General features: G+C 45.5%; 2 protein-coding genes across 9 annotated transcripts in view; one reads left to right on the forward strand and one right to left on the reverse strand.

Moving 5' to 3' along the window:
* The window catches only part of LOC133160076 (uncharacterized), a 171727-nt gene that overhangs the window by 75503 nt on the left and 73930 nt on the right, over positions 1-22294 (reverse strand). The window lies entirely within an intron of this gene.
* Positions 1-22294, forward strand: part of itgb2 (integrin, beta 2) — a 159069-nt gene that overhangs the window by 30962 nt on the left and 105813 nt on the right. For all 8 annotated transcript variants that reach the window (XM_061287626.1, XM_061287627.1, XM_061287628.1 and 5 more), the window contains one exon: positions 11404-11507. In XM_061287626.1, coding sequence (XP_061143610.1) covers positions 11404-11507 — 104 coding nt within the window. The remainder of the gene's footprint in view (positions 1-11403; positions 11508-22294) is intronic.

Here is a 22294-nt window from a genome sequence, read left to right on the forward strand (position 1 = left end):
AAATAAAACAGGAAGTGAAAACACAAGGGACAGGACAAAACAAAACGATCTACAAAACCCCGACATCATGACATAACCCCCCCCCCCTCTAGGGCCGGATCCCAGACGGACCAGGAGCATCGGGGTGAGCAGCGTAGAAGGCCTCCAGCAGGCCGGGATCCAGGATATAGCTGCGTGGTACCCATTGCCTCTCTTCCGGCCCATAACCCTCCCAGTCTACCAGGTATTGCCAGCCCCTACCCCTCCTGCGTACGTCCAGCAGCTCCTTGACCGTGTACGCAGGCCCACCCCCCACAGTTCGCGGAGGCGGCTCGGGAGCCGGCACCATCCCACTTTCCTTGACCGGCTTTATCTTCCCCACGTGGAAGGTGGGATGCACGGCGAGGGACCGGGGCAGGCGAAGACGTACAGCGGCTGGGTTCACGACCTTAGAAATCGTCAACGGCCCCACAAAACGGGGGGCCAACTTTCTGGAGCCCACCTGGAGGGGAAGGTCCCGGGCGGACAGCCAGACCCGTTGGCCCCGCTGGTAGGCGGGCGCCGGCCGTCGTCTCCGGTCGGCCATCTTCTTTACTCGGTCTCCCTGGCGGACCAGCGTGGCTCGTGCGGCTGCCCAGATGCCACGACATCTCCTCACCACGGCGCGCGCCGTGGTCACCGACACCTCCGGCTCGTTGTCGGGGAAGACCGGGGGCTGATAGCCGAAAACACACATGAACGGGGACATTCCAGTAGCTGTGGTCGGAAGGGAGTTGTGGGCGTATTCTACCCATATCAAGTTCTTACTCCACGCGGAGGGGTTCTGGGTTACCAGGCAGCGGAGGCCTGTTTCTAGTTGTTGATTTATTCGTTCGGCCTGGCCGTTTGCCTCCGGGTGGTAGCCTGAAGTGAGACTCACAGTGGCCCCTATGAGCTTGCAAAATTCTTTCCAGAACCTGGACACGAACTGGGGACCCCTATCTGAGACCACGTCCCGTGGGAACCCGTGTATTCTAAAAACCTGGTCCATGAGGACTTCGGCCGTTCGTTTGGCTGAGGGCAGCTTGGGCAAGGCAATGAAGTGGGCCATCTTAGAAAATCGGTCCACCACTGTGAGTATAGTTGTTTTCCCCTTGGATTTGGGAAGTCCCGTGACAAAGTCCACTGAGATGTCGGCCCAGGGGCGAGAGGGAATGGGGAGAGGTTGTAGCAGGCCTACCCGGGCGCCGGGGGTGTTCTTGTTGCGCGCACAAACAGAGCAGGCTGCGACGTACTCCCTGATGTCGGCCACCATGGAGGGCCACCAGAATCGCTGCTGTACCACGTACAGGGTACGTTGCACGCCGGGATGGCAGGCGAGCCGGGAGGTGTGCCCCCAGTGGATGACTTGGGGCCGCAGCGTGGGTGGCACAAAAAGTCGATTCGTTGGGCAGCCGTCAGGGGGTGGTGCGTCGCCATTGGCCTGCTTCACTTGCTCCTCAATGGGCCAGGTCACGGCCCCCACCACACAGTGAGGGTGAAGAATGGGTTCGGGCTTCTTGGTCTCCGGGTCCGGGCTGTAGACGCGTGATAGTGCATCGGGTTTGGCATTCTTGGCACCTGGTCTGTACGGCAGGGTGAAATTGAAACGGTTAAAAAAAAGCGACCAACGTGCCTGGCGTGAGTTCAGCCGTTTTGCATTTTTGATGTACTGCAGGTTCTTATGATCCGTCCACACTAGGAAGGGTTGTTGCGCTCCCTCCAGCCAGTGTCTCCACTCCTCCAGCGCCTGCTTCACCGCCAACAGCTCTCGATCACCTACGTCATAGTTCTGTTCGGCGGGGGTCATCCGTCGGGACAGGTAGGCGCACGGGTGAAGCTTGTTGTCCTCTGGTGATCTTTGGGAGAGGACGGCGCCGATTCCTCGACAGGAGGCGTCTACCTCCACCACGAACTGGCGAGTGGGGTCGGGTAGTGTGAGGATCGGGGCGGTGCTGAATCGCCTCTTAAGCTCCTGGAAGGCGGCCTCTGCCTCCACCGTCCAACAGAAGGGGGTCGTTGGAGAAGTCAGAGCGTGCAGCGGGGCCGCTGTGGCGCTGAAGCCTCGGATGAACCGTCTGTAGAAGTTAGCAAAGCCCAGAAACTGCTGCACTTTCTTACGGTTATCGGGTCTGGGCCATTGGGTCACGGCACTTACTTTGGCTGGGTCCATTTGTACTTTACCGGGTGTGATGATGAAGCCAAGGAAGGATATGGTGTCGACGTGGAACTCGCTCTTCTCCGCCTTCACGTACAGGCGATGGTCCAGGAGGCGTTGCAGGACAGACTTAACATGGTGTTCATGGGTCTCCGTATCAGGTGAATAAATTAAAATGTCATCCAGGTAGACAAACAAAATGTTCTATAAAGTCACCCAGAACATCGTTAATCATCGCTTGGAACACGGCAGGGGCATTGGTGAGCCCAAATGGCATCACCAGGTACTCGAAGTGTCCTCGGGGGGTGTTGAACCCCGTCTTCCACTCATCTCCCTCCCTGATGCGCACGAGGTGGTAAGCATTACGCAAGTCGAGCTTGGTAAAAATTTGGGCTTGCTGCAACTGGTCGAAGACCGTCGCCATGAGTGGAAGGGGGTATCGATTTTTTTATAGTGATCTGGTTGAGGGGGCTATAATCTATGCAGGGGCGTAGGGTACCGTCCTTTTTGCCCACGAAGAAAAACCCGGCCCCTGCAGGGGAGGACGAGGGTCTGATCAATCCTGCTTTGAGCGATGTGTCTAGATATTCATTCAGGGCTTGTCTTTCGGGTTCTGAAAGGGAATAAAGCCTCCCCTTGGGTATTGTAGCCCCAGGCAGGAGCTCTATAGCACAATCGTATGGACGGTGGGGCGGTAGCGAGCTGGCTTTAGCTTTGCTAAAAACCTCCGCGAGATGGTGGTAACATGCGGGTACCCCTAACAGGTCCGGGGTTTTGGAGTCTGAACTAGGGTTGGGGGTAAGGTTGATCGGGGAATTAGGGGTAAGGCAAGACCCGTGGCAACGGGATCCCCATTCCCTTATCTCACCTGACCCCCAGTCCACGATGGGGTTGTGCCGCGATAGCCACGGGTATCCGAGGATGATCGGGTTCATGGGAGAGGTAACCACATGTAGCCTAATCTTTTCATGATGGTTCCCGAAGGACAGAGAGAGGGGTTCCGTGATTTGAGATATGTCAAAGAGCGCTTGCCCATTGAGTGCCTTGGCCTTCAGTCTTGGCTAGGGGTTCGGTTCTTATTCCTAACTGCCGGGCGAAAGCCCAGTCGATCAGGCTCTCGTCTGCCCCGGAGTCAATTAACACTCCTAGTTGGGTGCTTTTCCCGGAACATGTAAGGGTACCGATGGGTAGGCTTCGACCCTTCTGTTGGCTACCGGAGAAGGCGCTTACCTTCATAGTCCTTTTTTCGGGGTAGGAGACGGCAAGATGTCCCAGAGCGCCGCAGTAGTAGCATCGACCTTCCGGGTATCGGCGCTGCTTCTCTTCGGCGCTCAACTTGGCTCGGCCGAGTTGCATGGGTTCAGCCCCGGGCGGTAGCAGTGCCGTGCTCGACCCTTGGCGGTGTGTCTCGAGGTGCGGGAATGCCAACCTGGCCACGGGGGGGAAGACGGTCGCGCTCCGGCTTGTGCGCTGCTTCTTCCGGTCCTGCATCTGCTGGCTCATTGATCCCACCTGAGCCGCCACCGCCGCTCTAAAGTCGTCTTGGTTCTTCCGGATCTCGTGGACATCTGCTCCCAGGGCATCGACCTGCTGCTGGTGTTGGGCTAGCGTCGATGCCTGGGAGCGCACCGCGGAGGCCAGCCGTTCTGACTCTGCCGAGTCCATGTCTGGCCAGTGCGTACTGTCAGGCGCAGAGCAGGGAGAGGACTCGAACGCAGAGTTGGAAAGTTCACTGGCTTTATTGTCTCTGCGGATGGCTGCTCCAAACAAAAGGTGCCTCGCAAGGAGGGAAAAGGTGCCAACAAAAAGTGCCTCAACACGAGGAAAAAGGGGATAACCAAAAGCGCCTCTACTTGAGGGAAAAAACGGGCCGGGAACAGCAAACAAAAGGCGCCTCACATGGAGGGAAAAAACAAGGCAAGAACACACGGGCAAGGCTCGGGAGATAGCTGGGGCTATGGAGTCGCTGGTGGTCATGGCAAACAAGACGCACTGGCACAAGGCGATGGGACGACGCGGACTAAATAGACATCCGGGGGAGGGTGAACACAGGTGCAGACAATCAGGGCTGATGACACAGGTGTATGTAGTTGTCATCCCGGGAAGGTCAAGCGGACGGTTGTGCAGGGGAAGGAGCCATACTCTGTACAAAATAAAACAGGAAGTGAAAACACAAGGGACAGGACAAAACAAAACGATCTACAAAACCCCGACATCATGACAGTAAACCCATACATATGACATTCATTATTTCTTTCTGTCTTTCCAGCTTGTTTTGCCATTAGCAATCAATTGTTTCTTTTACCAGTTACTCTTATAGTCACCTGAAACAAACTATCCACATTCATTTTAGAGATTAGGTATTCAGTGTTTATTTTGAAACCAATTCAATCCATTTTGAGAATGCATCTATTATGACCAGGCATTATAACCCTGTGGATTGTGTTTAGCACATGTTAAACAAGCTCTACAAAACATTTTTTAATAAATGTTTTGAACATGAATCAAATCCATATGTTGTATAAAGCTGATTGACCTGCCCCACTGTCCCTCTTCTTGAGCCATGTGACACACACCACGGCTCAATATTGCTGCCCATTTATTGCCTCCTGTTTTAAAGGAGATTCACTGGTCTTGGTCGGATCTGGGCTGGGATGTTAAGTCCTGTAGCAAATGGTTCCTTTGATCAGTCAAACAAATGTTGATTAGCCAGGGAAGTGCATAAGCACGTGCCCTTCCAAACACATACACCACTTCCTCATAGCTTCTTTAGTCATTTTTCAATAATCTTCCAATTGTTTACGGCAAAAGTTTGAAAAGCTTGAGAAAATTTTAACTTAATGGTATGACGCCAAATGTATTAGAGAGTCCATATGTCCTAAAGTGTTGTATTTTTACTATCTTTCACTATCTGTCCTACTCACTCCCTCCCTCTGAGGCTTGGCCACGCCCATGCCTCACACCTTGACAAACGTTTTTGGAAGATGTGTTCTTTACTACATGTGATTCTATCATCATTCAATTTGACTTTCTTTCCAAAACACTTCTCAGTTCACACATTGTTAGGTCTAACACACATCTTCTGCATGTGTTACTGGTTCTCCAGTTTTTTCTCTAGTTAATTATCACTCCAAAAGCAACCTTTCTTTTTCTTTTTTTTTTCCTTAGCATTTAACTTACTCAAAATCACTCTTTCTTCAAAGTCGCTCTACTAATTTTCCATAGTTGTCTCCAACAACTTCAACCATTCAACCTGTATTTTCCTTTCATTCAGGTATTCATTCATCAATGCTCATTTGCATCTCACACACAGTCTTCAAAAAGGAGTCTTTCTATCACATTGGTCCCAATTCATCTAAGCTCTCCACACAACATTCATATACCATTTTCAACTCAAGGTTCCTGATAGAACAATCCACCAATCCAAAAAAATTCAACCGAAAAAAACTGCTGGCAAATTAATCAAAAATTTTTCATTGTTTTTAAACTTCAAGAACTCAATCTCTCAGATTCAGCTCGCATATAAAAGTTTGTATATTCTTATTCAAGATTCAAGAGTTTTTATTCGTCATGTTTGAGCGTGCCAAACAAGGAATTTGACTTTGGTAAATCACACCCTCCGTTCAACATTTAGGTGACTAACAACACTCAGGAGATCTGAAAAATGGCAAATATTCTCAAACATCCCCTGATCTTAAACTGATCTTAAACTCCCCAAAGGGCAAGGAAAAACTCAAAACTCCAGCTAGGGGAAATGAGAAACCTTAAGAAGAGACCACAGATGGGAAGGTCCCTCTTCCAGGATGACCTGGCTGCAATGGATGCAGAGAGGACACATAGTACAAACAATGTAGACAAATTCAAAAAAGGTGTGGAGAGCAGGATGTTATTGCACAGTAATACAACACAACCAATCAACTATTTCTATAAAATGTAGCATTGCAATGTCTTAAATTGACAATTTTGCTTCTTCCAATTCCTGAAAACATGTTCTGTGTTTTTTTTCTTCTTTTTTTCGAATTTCTCATGTGGGCTCGACACTTAACATGCATTAGTGTGGATCAGTTTCTGCTCGCAAACAGATTTCTCTCTTTTCGTCTCATTTTCATCTTTCAAAATTGTTTCTGTTCTGCGGTGCAAATTGGATAGACCACAGTCTAGCAAATTTCTTTACACTAAAAGTTTAGCCAATTTTCATCATTTTAACACACATGCACAGCTCTTGTGCGCGTAAGGTAGGTCCCAGCACCAATGATTTGTCACAGGCTGGCCATTTCCTGCGGTCGATCATTAGCTGGTCCCTCCCACGCACACGAGGACAGCACATTCTAATTTTTTCTTTATCTTCTAAAAGCAATTTGCATTTATTTACCACTTGATTTGCAAATTTTAACTTTAGTGTACACACACAATTTGATCTCTGGTCATTTGTGATTGGGCATACAAACAGCTTTGTCATACTTCTTGTTTGTAGAGGACTTCTAGCAATGTGACCCTGACTTTTTTTTCTGTTATATGGGGGAGGGTGCAGGTCTGTTAAACTTGGATACAAGTTTTGCATACGAGCGGAAGGTCCCTCTTGCTCCTTTGCTTGAGCTGCGCTTCCAGCTGCGGCTGCGCACTGTGGCCTCATTGTCTTCCAGCCTGACAAACATACATATTTGTCCTTTGGATTTGTTCTCTTCTCTCTTGTGAAGCTTTCAACCACAGTCTAGCACAGGGGTGGGCAAACTTTTTGACTCGCGGGCCGAACTGGGTTTTAAATTTGCACCGGAGGGCCGAACCAGGAGCAGATGGACGTAGTGTTTGTGTGAAGTAATATAAGCGACCTGTAAAGGTCATTGCATAAAAGATTTAGAGCCTGCAGACATTTTCTTGGCCCTCGGTGTCGCTAAAAGAGACGGAACATAAGGAACAACTAGGTCGACGGGATATGAAGGCGCTAAGCCATGCAGTGATTTATAGGTTAATAGAAGAACCTTGAAGTCACATCTTAAATGGACCAGGAGCCAATGTAAGTTGGCTAGTATTGGGGTAATGTGATCAAATTTTCTTGCCCGAGAGAGCAGCCTTGCAGCAGCATTTTGTACTAACTGTAGACTTTTGATACGGGACTTTGGATGGGACTCGATCTGTGACGGGTTGATGTGTATGTGGCTGAACGTCACGTCGCGTACGTCGGGCCACTCTTTTTTAAACACTCGGCACTGTGTCCACCTTGCTTTTCCTTGGGTGAGTCATTTTAATAGAAGGATTCCAGGGGAAGGTTTGTGGGTGGCTTTAGCGTAAAACTGTATCTGAAAGCTCTGCGCCCGAATTACAAGAATGCTGTCGTCACAGCCCACGCTCAAAATTCGGGACTGATACAAATAGAGCGCGAGTGCGCCATGTCCGTACTACTGAGTACGTACACGCACTTGGGAGTGTGCACCGAGCTTTCTGACACGGCTTCCGGTAGTAAATGCGCAGGCGAGCCGTTCTCCATCTACTGGGGAAACGCAGTCATTGCATGCAAAATGACCCAAAAAAAAGTTTAATATTACAATTTTTACAGGGTTGGCGGGCCGGATTATACGGTCCCGTGGGCCGGATGTGGCCCGCGGACCGTAGTTTGCCCACCCCTGGTCTAGCACAATTCAACTCTCTCTTTTCTTTTCTTTTTCAGTCCCTTTGTTTTCCTATCTACACTCTCCTCCAAAACATCAACCACTATCTTCCACACTTCAACTTTCAACTTCCCTTCTACTCCATACTTTTTCTTCCACTTCGGCATGTATTGCATACAATTAAGAAATCTACTCGCCATGTACTTCTCATCTCCTTCAAGAGCTAGAGATTTACCGTTCTTATTTCCCATCTTAATTTGGTATTTTTTTTTTTAGGTTTATACAATTTTTTTCAAAGAATTTCTTTCTTTCTTTGAAGATCCTCAATGCAGGTTTAAATTGACCTTTCAACAAATTACTAGCCTGTGTTATTGCCGTGGATCAATGCTAAAACTGGTATTTAGTCAATTTATCCTACCAGTCACACACTCAACCACACAAGTTTCTTATCCCTGCCTACGCAAAGTCCTCTTTTAAAATAAAGAGCTGCTTCTTTCCGGAGAGGGGACTCTACAACACCCCTTACTTCCCTGGGAACTAAAGACAACAGTCCTGTTACCCAGCCCTGCCAAGGCAAAGTTGTACTCTTTAGAACAGTGGTTGTCAAATGAGGGTACACGGAGGTACTCTAGGGGGTACGTGAGGTTTTACAAAAATACCGTTTTTTTCCGTGTATAGTGCGCAAAATTTAACTAATTTATTGTCCTAAAATCTGGGGTGCGCATTATACATGGGTACAAAAAAAAAAAAAAGTAATTTTTTTTTTTTAATTTTTTTTTTTTTTTTTTTTTAAGTCCCAATGATCGTCACACACGCAGGGAGGCAATGGGTCCCATTTTTATAGTCTTTGGTATGGTCTTAACTAGGCTGGATGTAATTTTTTTTGTTGGCGTTGATTTCTCCGACTGCCCGTAAACGCACCACCGCGCTTCGTGCGCGCACGGTACAGCAAACGAGCAGGTGATCGAGCAAGCGTCTGATACGAGAGCATTGCGGTCGCATGGAGCGTGTTTGAAGTGAACAGCAGAGAAGAAAGGCAAAGTGTTGTGAAATAAAATGCACAGAACGGATGCGCAAGACACGTCAGCTATATAAAGAGCGAGAGTTGTTTTCTTCCCATTAGTTTCAATTCACAGTTTAATTAGCAGTTTCAATCAGCAAATAACAAAATGCGTATTACAGGTAATATTTTATTTCACAACACTTTGCCTTGTTCCTTTGGTCTCTGATGTTCATCCTAAAACACAAAGGCGCTCTTTAAGCAATGCGACAGTGAGCGCCCGGCGCGCTGCGGTTGCGCGACCGCACCAAATTAAGCTCCCTGCGCAGTGCGCACTGAGGTCCACTTAAATTTTAGAAAGTACATCAGGACTTTAAAAATATCTTCTAAATTTCAGCGACGGCTCTGTCACAATAATCGACCAGCCCGGTGCAGTTGGGCGGTCGGCGGCGCGCTACGGTTGAGCGTTCTCTCGCGCACTCTCTCTCTCGCTCTCGCACACACGCAAACCGGACATCATACGGAGGCCGCCATTACAGATGCGCAGAACGGATGAGCAAGACACGTCAGCTATATAAAGAGCGAGAGTTCAGTTCTCTACCTAAATCCGTATTACAGGTAATATTTTATTTCACAACACTTTGCCTTGTTCCTTTCTTCTCTGCTGTTCACTTCAAACACGCTCCATGCGCACGGAGCGCGGTGGTGCGTTTACGGGCAGTCGGAGAAATCAACGCCAACAAAAAAAATTACATCCAGCCTAGTTAAGACCATACCAAAGACTATAAAAATGGGACCCATTGCCTCCCTGCGTGTGCGACGATCATTGGGACTTAAAAAAAAAAAAAAAAAAAAAAATTAAATTTGTTTTTTAAAAAAATTCATAAAAATTGGGTGCGTATTATACATGGGTACAAGCTTTTTTCCAGCATCAGCATGCCATTTTTAGGGGTGCGTACTATACATGGGGGCGCACTATACACGGAAAAAAACGGTATTCGAAACAGTTTGAGAACCACTGCTCCAGAAGAGCCACTTCATCCGGAGGGGGACTCTACAACACCCCCTCCTTCCACAAGACTTAAAATCTTCTTTCCTGCCTATTTGGGTCGGACAAACCAAAGCCGTATAGCTCGTGCACCTTTAACTTTTTACGCGTTTCACAACAACACAATCACACAACTTTAGGGCTTTAACTTACTTGTGCCTTGGTTCGTTGCACTGCCGGATCCCGTCAATCCACCTCCTTCAGACGAAGGCAGACCTAAGATGCTGGCCCAGCGAAGAAATTCTCTTCCCAGGACTTTCTTTTCCAGGTCCTCCTAAAGGACGCTGGCTTGTCGACAATGCAGCAAGTCCTGCTCCGTCAGCCAGATGGCGGGTATGAGGGATCCGGGTCACGGCACCAAAATGTTAGGGTGGTGCTCACTCTAACTTATTTTGCAAGAACCACACGGGAGACGAGTAAGTCCTTTTAGACACCTGCAGGTGGAGAGTCCATTCGTCGCTGTGCGTTCAGCGATGATCGAATGAGGTCTGACTCAGGCCTCCTGCAGGAGCATTTTTATTGAGAGAAACAGAATGGGGGTGAGAGTGGGGGGGAGAGTGGACAGGATGGGGTTGAAGCCCCTGGCCTGCTGATCAAAGCAATTTTGATTGCTTCCTCTGCAGCTAGTCAATCAGTTCAAAAGATCTTAGCACTTTGTTCTACTACTTTTGTTAAGACAGGACAAGCTAGGTTAATTATTACAGGTTACATTCCAACATAATCATACGATGAAGATAATCTGTAAACCCTAACACATATATGCATCGTCATGAATTCAAACAAGAAATCATGTGTTCGGACCTCTGCGGTGGAGGCTCTGCCAAACCCCTGAGAACGACCCACCAAACCCCGAGGGTTTGATCGAACCCAGGTTAAGAACCACTGCTTTGGAGGATCTTTTCAGATATCAGTTTAAGATTCAAGAAGTTTAAGATTCAAGAAGTTTATTGGCCATGTTTGGGCATGCCAAACAAGGAATTTGACTCCGGTAGATCTCAGCCTCTGTTCAACATTTAGGTGACTAACAACATTCAGGACGTGCGAAAATTGACAATTATTCCCAAACATGCCCTGATCTTAAACTCCCAGGAGGGCAAGGAAAAACTACTCGGGAAAATGAGAAACCTTGAGAAGAGACCACTAATGGGTTAGGGTTAGGGTTAGGGAACCTTTCCATTCCCTCGAGCATTTGACTATCCTTCTTTTCCACACTTTACAGAAAAACACAATCTAATCATCATGTTGAAGCCAGGGGAATTTACAAAACCAGAGTTTTAATTTTTTTCAATTTTCAATATACCAAATGTCTCAATTAAATGTTTTTTTTTTTGCCCTGTCACTCATCCTGCTATGTTTTTTCAATAGGGGAGCACAATATTGTTTCGCATGAATGGAAGGAAATGACAGTTTTTTTGGGTGCAGTAACAGACCCAATATTCACACATTCTAGCATTCTAGAGTTAAAACAAAGGTGGTAATTTCCTAACTCTCTAACGTGCTGCATCATGCACATCATTATTTGAATGACATCTTTATTTACAGTTATACAGTAAATATATACATATAAGTGTTTTTGTGTGTCGTTTATTTGTAGGATGGTGTCTTACAAATGGAGAAGAGGTTTGCTTTAAGTCCATCGTAAACTCCTGCAATGATTGTGTCAGATCTGGGCCATACTGCGCTTGGTGTCAACAACTGGTATGTTTTAAGCACAGTCTGTGATATTCCTATTTGATCATTCGATCTTTTACATAAGTTGAATTTAGTAGAATTTAATATTATTTCTGAATTTATTTAATTTAATTTATTTAGTTGATTTTTTTCCCTATTAAAACAAACAAAAACAGTCTTTTCCACAATTGATCACTCAATTAGCCTATTTCTCAACTATCCAGTAATAACTTTGTTTTTAAGCAAGGAAACACTGGCCATGCTGGTCTTGGTTGATGTTTGGATGATGGAGAAGGTTATTTACCAGTTGAAGCCAACAACCTGCCTTTTCAATCCCACCTTAACCTTTTTTCAGACTTTCTGGCAGAGGATGTCCTAGACATTTAAGGTGTTCTTTCTGGTGCCCTTCCATCAGATAATGTCAAATGTCTTAAAAAAACAAAAAATAAAAAATCTAAAACGTTTGATAGGTTATGTGACAGTTCTGTCTGAGGTTCAAACTTACATGTCTACAATTGGGTTGGGAATCAAATGCACAAACTGCTGAGCACAAACTGCCTTGCCTGATAGTTGTCAAGTTACATGGTGGATAGGATGGTAATAAATGGTGCGTGAATGTGTATTGGATTTGGCCCAGACGAATTGGCTAAGATGAAATTCCAAATTTCAAAGCTTGACATGGAAGACCTGAAGAAGGGGGCCTGAGTAAGGGTTACTTAATAGTAATAGTAATAGTAATAGTTAACTATTATTAAATTGGTAAAGGGGAGTTTGTTGGTTGAACCAGCCTCAACCTCCATTCCCATTCCAAATTTCACCAGATGATGGTGCCAAAGTCAGATTGACCTAACACAGTAAATCAATAGTTTAAAAAGTCATCGATTAGATGAAGACTTGTTCTGAAACACAGCAACACACAATTTGGGATTATTGTATATTATGAATTATTATATTAAATATTGAATAATGTTAGGGTGGTGCTCACTCTAACTTATTTTGCAAGAACCACACTGGAGTCAAGTTAGTCGTTTTAGACACCTGCAGGCGGAGAGTTCACTCGTCGCTGTGCTTACAGCGATGGTCGAATGAAGTCTGACTCAGGCCTCGTCAGGTGCTTATTTATTGAGAGAAACAGAGTGGGGTTGAAAGTGGGGGTGTGGGAACACACAGGTTGGGTGAGGCCCGTCCCCTGCTGATCAAAGCATAGCAGGGGGCCTTTTACAACTTTCTGTAAACAAAGCAACTTTGATTGCTTCCTCTGCGTCTGGTCAATCAGTTGAAAAGATCTTAGCACTTTGGTCAACTACTTTTGTCTAGACAGGACAAACTAGTTAAATTATTACAGGTTATATTCCAACGATGAAGATATTCTGCAAACCCTAACAAATAATATTTTATATTATTTAGTTTTTCAATAATATACTTTGAAACTGTTTGGGTATTTTAATTTGCTAACGAGAGAAGCCCATGCTCATCGTTAGGTGACGAGAATAAGACATGTTAATCACAATTACAGTAAGCTGCAATAAACTTTATTTTATTCTGATTTGCCATATTATATAGTTAGTAGCAACTTGATCAGCATCATAGCACTGATGTTTCATTTACACATGAATGTATTAGTCAAGTCAAGTTTATTTGTATAGCCCTAAATCACAAGCAGTCTCAAACGACTTCACATAGACAAACAATTGACAATTATTCTCAAAGCATCCCCTGATCTTAAGCTTCCAAAAGGGCAAGGAAAAACTCAAAAAAATCCCACCAGGGGAAAAATGAGAAACCTTGAGAAGGGATGACGGATGGAAGGATCCCCCTTTCAGGATCACCAGGCTGCAATGGATGCAGAGAGGACACAAAAAATACGTAATGAAAATCAATGAAAAAGTGGATGTCCAAGTCAAGTCAAGTCAACTTTATTTGTATAGCCCTAAATCACAAGCAGTCTAAAGGGCTTCACATAAACAAAAATTGACAATTATTCTCAAAGCATCCCCTGATCTTAAGCTCCCAAAAGGGCAAGGAAAAACTAAAAAAACTCCTACCAGGGGAAAATGAGAAACCTTGAGAAGGGACCACAGATGAAAGGATCCCCCTTTCAGGATCACCAGGCTGCAATGGATGCAGAGAGGGCACAAATAATACATAATATGAAAATCAATGAAAAATTGGATGTCCAAGTCAAAGCGAAGAGCTGCCGGAGGTGCCCTCGATTTTCCTGGCAGTGTCTTCGAGGAGGGTGAGCTGCAGTTCCCTCATCCTGAATTGGTCAACGAGAATCCAGATAGCCGCTGTCAGCTTGGGTGCCACCTAACCACCTCCCCAGCCGGGAAGGGGTGGAGGGAGGGGGGTGGGGAGAGGGAGCGAAAACAAACTCCAGCCGAATCGGCCACTACAGGTTGATTAAAGGCCATATCATAGAAATGTGTCTTTAAACGTGTCTTAAATGTTTCTAGCGAGGTAGCAGTTCTAATATCCATTGGTAGGGCATTTCAAAGCTCTGGAGCCCGAATAGAAAAAGCTCTAGACCAGAGGTGGGCAAACTACGGCCCGCGGGCCACATCCGGCCCACGGGACCGTTTAATCCGGCCCGCCAACCCTGAATAAATTGTATTAAACTTTTTTTTGGGTCATTTTGCCTGCAATGACTGCGTTTCCCCAGTAGATGGGGAAGCGCTCGCCTGCGCATTTACTACCGGAAGCCGTGTCAGAAGGCTCGGCGCACACTCACAAGTGCGTGAACGTACATGGCACACTCGCGCTCTATTTGTATCAGTCCCGAATTTAGAGCGTGGGCTGTGACGACAGCATTCTTGTAATTCGCGCGCTGAGCTTTCAGATACAGTTTTACGCTAAAGCCACCCACAAACGTTCCCCTGGAATCCTTCTATTAAAATGAGTCGCCCAAGGAAAAGCAAGGTGGACACAGCGCCGAATGTTTAAAAAAGAGTGGCCAATTTGGCTCGACGTACGCGACGTGACGTTCAGCCACATGAACGTCAACATCAACCCGTCACAGATCGAGGTAAACGGACCAACACCTCGGATCTCTCCTAAGAATTGCCACAACAAATTTTACTCCAGACTATGACGCACTAGCAAAAAAGGGAGACCAACAACACTGTTCCCACTGAAAATCACCGTGTTGCCGTTTTGATTACTTTATTTGGATGTATGCTTTCGCCGATTCTTCAAGATGATATATTTGGTCAGAATGTTTGCCGTTTGATGTGATCTCATAAAATAAACATCTTTCATTAATCTGACCTGCAGGCACTGAAGTGATGGAGACTGTTATTCATAATAACAGTGTCGTATTTTATGAGAATCACTGATAGCAGTTTTTTAGTGTTTTTTTTCTTTAATGCTGTTAATAAATTGATTGATTGATTGTATATTTATTGATCCCCAGGGGTGGGGAAATTCAGGCCCCAGCAGTATTCATACCACAGAGTGGGTATACAAAAGACGCACAAATGGCATGAGCGCAACTCAACAGGCTCTCATAAGGCTGCCACACAACGGCGCCACAAAGAAAGCCAGAAAGTGCTCAAGATAAAAGCCATCAAAGCAAAACAAAGCTAAAAGACAAAGGAAAAAAAGTAACTGTGGCCAACCAGCACCCCTCAATACAAGAGAACATCCCAAAACACACTAAATAGCCTCCACGGGGTCCATAGACAGGTGTAGGGGCAGTCCAGTTCAACGGCGCCCAATGGACCGTGGTCGTGAATCGGTGAAAAACATCACAAAGCAGGCAAACGTGTGAGCAGCGTCCTGGGCACCCAGTCGGGTGCACGTGCAGATGGTCACCACGGGGCCAGCATGGCGAAAGTCGTTGGTTCATTTGTTTTCAAAAAACTCGTTTGGAATATCCATGCTTTACTACCTACTAAAGGCCAAAATCTTTTATGCAATGGCCTTTACAGGTCGCTTTTATTACTTCACACAAACACTACGTCCATCTGCTCCTGATTCGGCCCTCCGGTCCAAATTTAGAACCCAGTTCGGCCCGCGAGTCAAAAAGTTTGCCCACCCCTGCTCTAGACCAATGGTTCCCAAACTTTTGCAGGCTGGCGCCCCCTTGGCTCCCCAGTGAATTCCTAGCGCCCCCCCCCCCCCCACACACACACAGACACATACGGAAACAAACACCTCTTTCTTGATATTTGGTATGCTGCAATTTGAAAAGAGAAAGGTTAAACACAAATGTGTATTTCACAAATAAAACCCAATTTAGTAAACCAATTTATTTTTTAGCAGTTTTAACTGTTTCAGCAACTCGTCCTGCTGCACGTGTTGTGTACAAATCGTCAAACAAACGTTCAAACTTCTGACTTCGGACTGCCGCCCCCCTACCGCCCCTTTCTTCCTCACCGCCCCCCCAGATCTTTCCACCCCCCCCAGGGGTGCGGTAACGCCCACTTTGGGAACCACTGCTCTAGACCCTGCAGACATTTTCTTTGCCCTCGGTGTCACTAAAAGACTAGCGTTTTGCGAACGAAGGTTACGAGACGGAACATAAGGAACAACTAGGTCGACAAGATATGAAGGCGCTAAGCCATGCAGTGATTTATAGGTTAATAGAAGAATCTTGAAGTCACATCTTAAATGGATCTGGAGCCAATGTAAGTTGGCTAATTTTGGGGTAATGTGATCAAATTTTCTTGTCCGTGAGAGCAGCCAGCATTTTGTACTAACTGTAGACTTTTGATGCTGGACTTAGGAAGACCAGAGAATAATGCATTACAGTAGTCCAGGCGCGACGTGACGAACGCATGTATAATAGTTTCCGCATCACTGGTCGAGAGGATCGGACGAATCTTAGCAATATTACGAAGGTGAAAAAATGCAATTCTGGTCATATTCTTAATGTGCTTTTGAAAGGAGAGCGTTTGGTCAACTATTACCCCGAGATTAGTTACAGTATCGCTCTGAGTGATAGTACGGTTATCTATCGTTATAGTGGTTTCTTTAATTAAGTGTTAACAAGTTGGACCAATTATCAACATCTCAGTTTTATCTGGGTTAAGACGAAGGAAGTTGAGAGACATCCATTGCTTGATCTCCGCAAGGCACGCCTCAAGATTACAACAGTCCCAATCGATAACGGCATATATAATTGGGTGTCATCCGCGTAACATTGAAAACTAATATTATATTTACATATTATGTCCTCAAGGGAAATCATATAAATATTAAATAGAATAGGTCCGAGTACCGATCCCTGTGGGACACCACACGTAACATTATAGCGCTCAGAGGACGTATTGCCATAGACCACTCGGTGCGTCCTGTCTGATAGATAGGAATAGAACAGACATGGGCAAACTACGGCCCGCGGGCCACATCCGGCCCACAGGGCCGTTTAATTCGGCCCACCAAACCTGAATAGATTATATTATAATTTTGTTTTGGGTCATTTTCCCTGCAATTACTATATTTCCCCAGTAGATGGGGAAGCGCCCGCCCGCGTATTTACTCCCGGGAGCTGTGTCAGAAAGCTCGGTGCACACTCACAAGTGCGTGTGCGTACTCAGAAGTACGTAGTAATTTCATCTATCAGTGCCGAATTTCGAGTGTAGGCTATGACGTCAATATTCTCGTAATTCGCGCGCTGAGTTTTCAGATACAGTTTTACGCTAATGCCACCCACAAAACTTCCCCTGGAATCCTTCCATTAAAATGAGTGGCCCGAAGAAAAGAAAGGTGGACACTGAGTGCCGAATGTTAAAAAAGAGTGGACAATTTGGCTCGACCTACGTGTGTGAGAAGACGTTCAGCCACATGAACGTCAACAAAGCCCGTCACAGATCTAGGTTAACGAACAGACACCTCGGCTCTATCCTAAGAATTACCACAACACTCCAGACTGTGATGCACTAGCATAAAAGGGAAACCAACAATACTATTGATTTCTTTATTACTTTATTTAGATGTATTCTTTCACTGATTCTTCAAGATGCTGTATTTGGTCAGAATGTTTGCCGTTGGATGTGATTTCGCTTCATTAGATAAACATATTTCATAAATCTGACCTGCAGGCGCTGAAGTGATGGAAAATGTTATTCATCATAACAGTGTCGTATTTAATAAGAATCACTGACAGTAGTTTTTTGGTGAAATATTTTTTTAATGCTGTTAATAAATGCATTTGTTTTCAAAAAGCTTTTTTTAACACCCATGCTTTAGGATCTACTAAAAGTAAAAACCTTTTACATGTCATTTATATTACTTCACACAAACACTACATCCATCTGCTCCTGGTTCGGCCCCCCGGTCAAAATTTAGAACCCAATTCGGCCCGCAAGTCAAAATGTTTGCCCACCTCTGGAATAGAACCAGCCTAGTGCTGACCCTGAAATACCAACACAACTTTTAAGACGGCCTAATAAAATATCGAAGTCTACAGTGTCGAAGGCAGCACTAAGATCGAGTAGTAACAATACCGATGAAGTGTTTAACAAGTGCTGTCTCAGTGGAATGATTAGTTCTAACACCAGACTGAAAAGAATCATATCGATGATTGGCGACCATGTAATCAATAAGCGAAGTCAAAGCGAAGAGCTGCCGGAGGTGCCCTCGATTGTCCTGGCAGTGTCTTTGAGGAGGGTAAGCTGCAGTTCCCTCATCCCGAATTGGTCCACAAGAATCCAGATAGCCGCTCTCAGCTTGGGTGTCACCTAACCGGATGGCGAGAGGGAGCAAAAACAAACTCCAGCCGAATCGGCCACTACAGGCTAATTAAAGGCCATATCATAGAAATGTGTCTTTTTACGTGTCTTAAATGTTTCTACTGAGACATTAAGAGTTGCGTAAGGACAAGGGGTTGACAGGGTGGACACTCTAACCACTAGGCCACTGAGCTGAACAATAGATTTGTTACCTGAAAAGCGGTTAGACTTAAATAAATTCTCGTCTCCCTACATACTGCGTTACAGCAGAGGGGCTAAAGTACAGAACTTTACCCTTTAAACGGAGAGCCGGTCACTTACATTAGATAAGTGCACGATTTGACATTTGACGATTTTAAAGAATGTCTTCAGGCCTCGAGGCAAAGAAAGCTTGAGGGGACCAAAGTACAGTCCCATTTTGATTCCAGGCTTGAGTTGAGCACCGTAATTTTTGGACTATAAGTCGCTCCGGAGTATAAATCGCACCAGCCATAAAATGCCCAAAAATGTGAAAAAAAAACATATACGTATAAGTCGCTTTTTGGGGGGCAATTTATTCGACAAAATCCAACACCAAGAACAGACATTAATGAGCAACAACAGGCTAAACGATACGGTATGCTAACGTGACAAACACAAACAAGGAGCTGAGATGTAACATTCAGTTATTTTAAAAAAAAACTATTACATAAATAACACGTTTATAAAACCATCTGTGTCCGCTGACGTCAGCAGCGCGGCGGTTGTTTACATAAAGGAATTTTACGTCAGGGCCGTTCTCAGCTCTTAGTTTGTGTTTATGTCACGTTAGCATACCTATCGTTTAGCCTGTTATTGCTCGTTCATGACTGTTCTTGGTGTTGGATTTTGTCGAATAAATTGCTCCCCAAAATGCGACTTATATATGTTTTTCTTTCACTCTTTTGGGCATTTTATGGCTGGTGCGACTTATACTCCGGTGCGACTTATAGTCCGAAAATTACAGTATACCGTTAACATTATCTGACGGTACTAATGTTAATAAGCAGTACCAAGAGACACTTACCAAAGAAACCGCTGTAAGTAAATAATAACCATCAATGTCTATTTTCGGTTGGTGTAGATGTGGATTCAAAAATGTTCAATCAGCTTCATGTACGCCATCAAAGAAGCAAAGAGGGCGTCCTCTTGCAAAAAAAACGCCCACTTCAAGGACAGCAGGGACGCACGGAGCCTTTGGCAGGGCATTCAGACAATCACGAACTACAAGCCCGCACCGCAGAGCTGTGAAGGGGACGTCCGTCTGCTCAATGACCTTAACCGCTTCTTTGCTTGCTTGGACGCTCAGAACAGCGCTTGCCCGCTGAAGGCCACTCCCCCTTCACCCCTGTGCCTCTCCGCCGACAGCGTGAGGAGGGCGCTTGCCGCTATCAACATCCGTAAGGCGGCGGGCCCTGACAACATCCCGGGTCGAGCGCTGAAGGACTGCGCTGGTGAGCTGACGGATGTCTTCACAGACATCTTTAACACTTCCCTGCAGCAGGCCATCGTCCCGTCGTGTTTCGAAGCTGCCACCATCGTACCTGTGCCGAAGAAACCTGCTCCGTCCTGCTTCAATGACTACCGCCCCGTGGCACTTACGCCCATCATCGTGAAGTGCTTTGAGCGGCTTGTCATGGAGCACATCCGTTCCGTTCTCCCCCCCACCATTGACCCCTTCCAGTTTGCGTACCGAGCCAAGCGGTCCTCTGAGGATGCCATCTGCTCTGCCCTCCACTCGGCCCTCACCCACCTGGAGAGAAGGGACTCGTATGTGAGATTGCTGTTTGTGGACTTCAGTTCTGCCTTCAACACCATTGTGCCACAACGTCTCATCAGCAAACTTGACAAGCTGGGCCTCAGTACAATCTCTGCAACTGGCTACTGGACTTCCTCTGTCAGAGGCCACAGGTGGTACGTGTTGGCGACAAGATCTCCGCCAGCATCACGCTGAGCACAGGGGCCCCCCAAGGCTGCGTGCTCAGTCCGCTACTCTTCACCCTCCTGACGCATGACTGCATTGCAACCCACAGCGACAACCGTATAGTGAAGTTTGCCGACGACACGACTCTGGTGGGTCTCATCACCAAGGGAGACGAGACTCAGTACAGGCTGGAGGTTGACCTTCTGACCACGTGGTGCAGGGACAACAACCTCCTGCTGAACGTCGACAAGACCAAGGAGGTTGTTGTTGACTTCCGGAAGGGTCACACCCAACACCTGCCGCTGACCATCGACGGTGCTGTGGTGGAGAGAGTGAGCAGCGCCAGGTTCCTGGGGGTGCACATCAGTGAGGATCTCTCTTGGTCCACCAACACCGCATCACTGGCGAAGAAGACCCAGCCCCGCCTGTACTTCCTGCGGAAACTCAGGCGAGCGAGCGCTCCTCCGGCCGTCATGACTACATTTTACCGTGGCACCATTGAGACCGTCCTCTCCAGCTGTATTGCTGTTTGGGGTGGCGGCTGCACTGACTACGACTTGAAGGCCCTGCAGCGCATAGTGAACACGGCTGGTAAGATTATTGCTGCTTCACTCCCCTCCTTGAAAGACATTTACATCTCCCATCTCACCCGCAAGGCGACCACGATTGTGAGTGATGTGAGTCACCCCGCTCACTCTTTGTTTGAGCTTCTGCCCTCTGGGAAGAGGTATAGGAGCCTGCGCTCCCGCACCACCAGACTCAACAACAGCTTCATACTCCAGGCTGTTAGGATCCTGAACTCGCTTCCCCTTTCTGCGTAGCGTCCTGTAGTTTTGCGCAACGCTTACTGTCTGCTGTATGCACACTGGCTCCATTTTGCTCCTCTCATTTATTGTGTTATCTGTTTATTTATTATTTATTCATAATTCTTATTATTTATTGTTTGTGCCTTCTTGTTTTTATATTGTGTCATTTACTTGTATGTCTATCGTGTAATATGTCTCGTCACCGTGGGATAGAGAAAACGTAATTTCGGTTTCTTTGTGTGTCTTGACATGTGAAGAGATTGACAATAAAGCTGACTTTGACTTTGATATACAATGATCAGTTTAATGTCTAAGTATTCAGAAGTATGCATATGCACTCGGCACGTGTACTCCTTAGAAACCAGCAAAAACAACATGTTGCTCAATCGGTACGCTCAATAGGCAAGATGTTTTGAAAAATGAAAAATATGTTTATGGAAGTTTATCTGTGCCATCGGATTTTGAATTCGAATTTGTAGCACTGAATTTTTTTACATCCAATTTTTAACACTGAATTTTTTTTTGCATCTAAATCAGACTTTGAATTTTAAAAGCCATCGAATTTCTAGCACTGAATTTTTTTTTCCTAAGACTTTTTTTTCAATGTCTCAAAAAATTCAGTGTCAAAAAATTCAATGTCTTAAAAAATTCAGTGTAAAAAAATTCGACATCTCAAAAAATTCAATGTAAAAAAATTCAATGTCTAAAAAAATTCAGTGTAAAAAAATTCGATGTCTCCAAAAATTCAGTGTAAAAATATTCAGCGCGGACATCCGGGGTAACCAAGGGAGAAGTAATCGATCCCTGTATCAAATCATCCAACGTTCAGCCAATCAAGTTAAACTCCATTGGTCATGTGACGTCGAAACAGGAACGTCGTGAAGTTCAAAGGTAACAGTAACAGTTAATACTGTAATACTGTAATGAACTTGAACTTCACGACGTTCCTGTTTCGACGTCACATGACCAATGGAGCGTAACTTGATTGGCTGAACGTTGGATGATTTGATACAGGGATCGATTACTTCTCCCTTGGTTACCCCGGATGTCCGCGCTGAATATTTTTACACTGAATTTTTGGAGACATCGAATTTTTTTACACTGAATTTTTTTAGACATTGAATTTTTTTACATTGAATTTTTTGAGATGTCGAATTTTTTTACACTGAATTTTTTAAGACATTGAATTTTTTGACACTGGATTTTTTGAGACATTGAAAAAAAAGTCTTAGGAAAAAAAAATTCAGTGCTAGAAATTCGATGGCTTTTAAAATTCAAAGTCTGATTTAGATGCAAAAAAAAATTCTGTGTTAAAAATTGGATGTAAAAAAATTCAGTGCTACAAATTCGAATTCAAAATCCGATGGCACAGATAAACTTCCATATATGTTA

Source organism: Syngnathus typhle, linkage group LG9, assembly GCF_033458585.1.
Source record: "Syngnathus typhle isolate RoL2023-S1 ecotype Sweden linkage group LG9, RoL_Styp_1.0, whole genome shotgun sequence".
Classification (NCBI taxonomy): Eukaryota; Metazoa; Chordata; class Actinopteri; order Syngnathiformes; family Syngnathidae; genus Syngnathus; species Syngnathus typhle.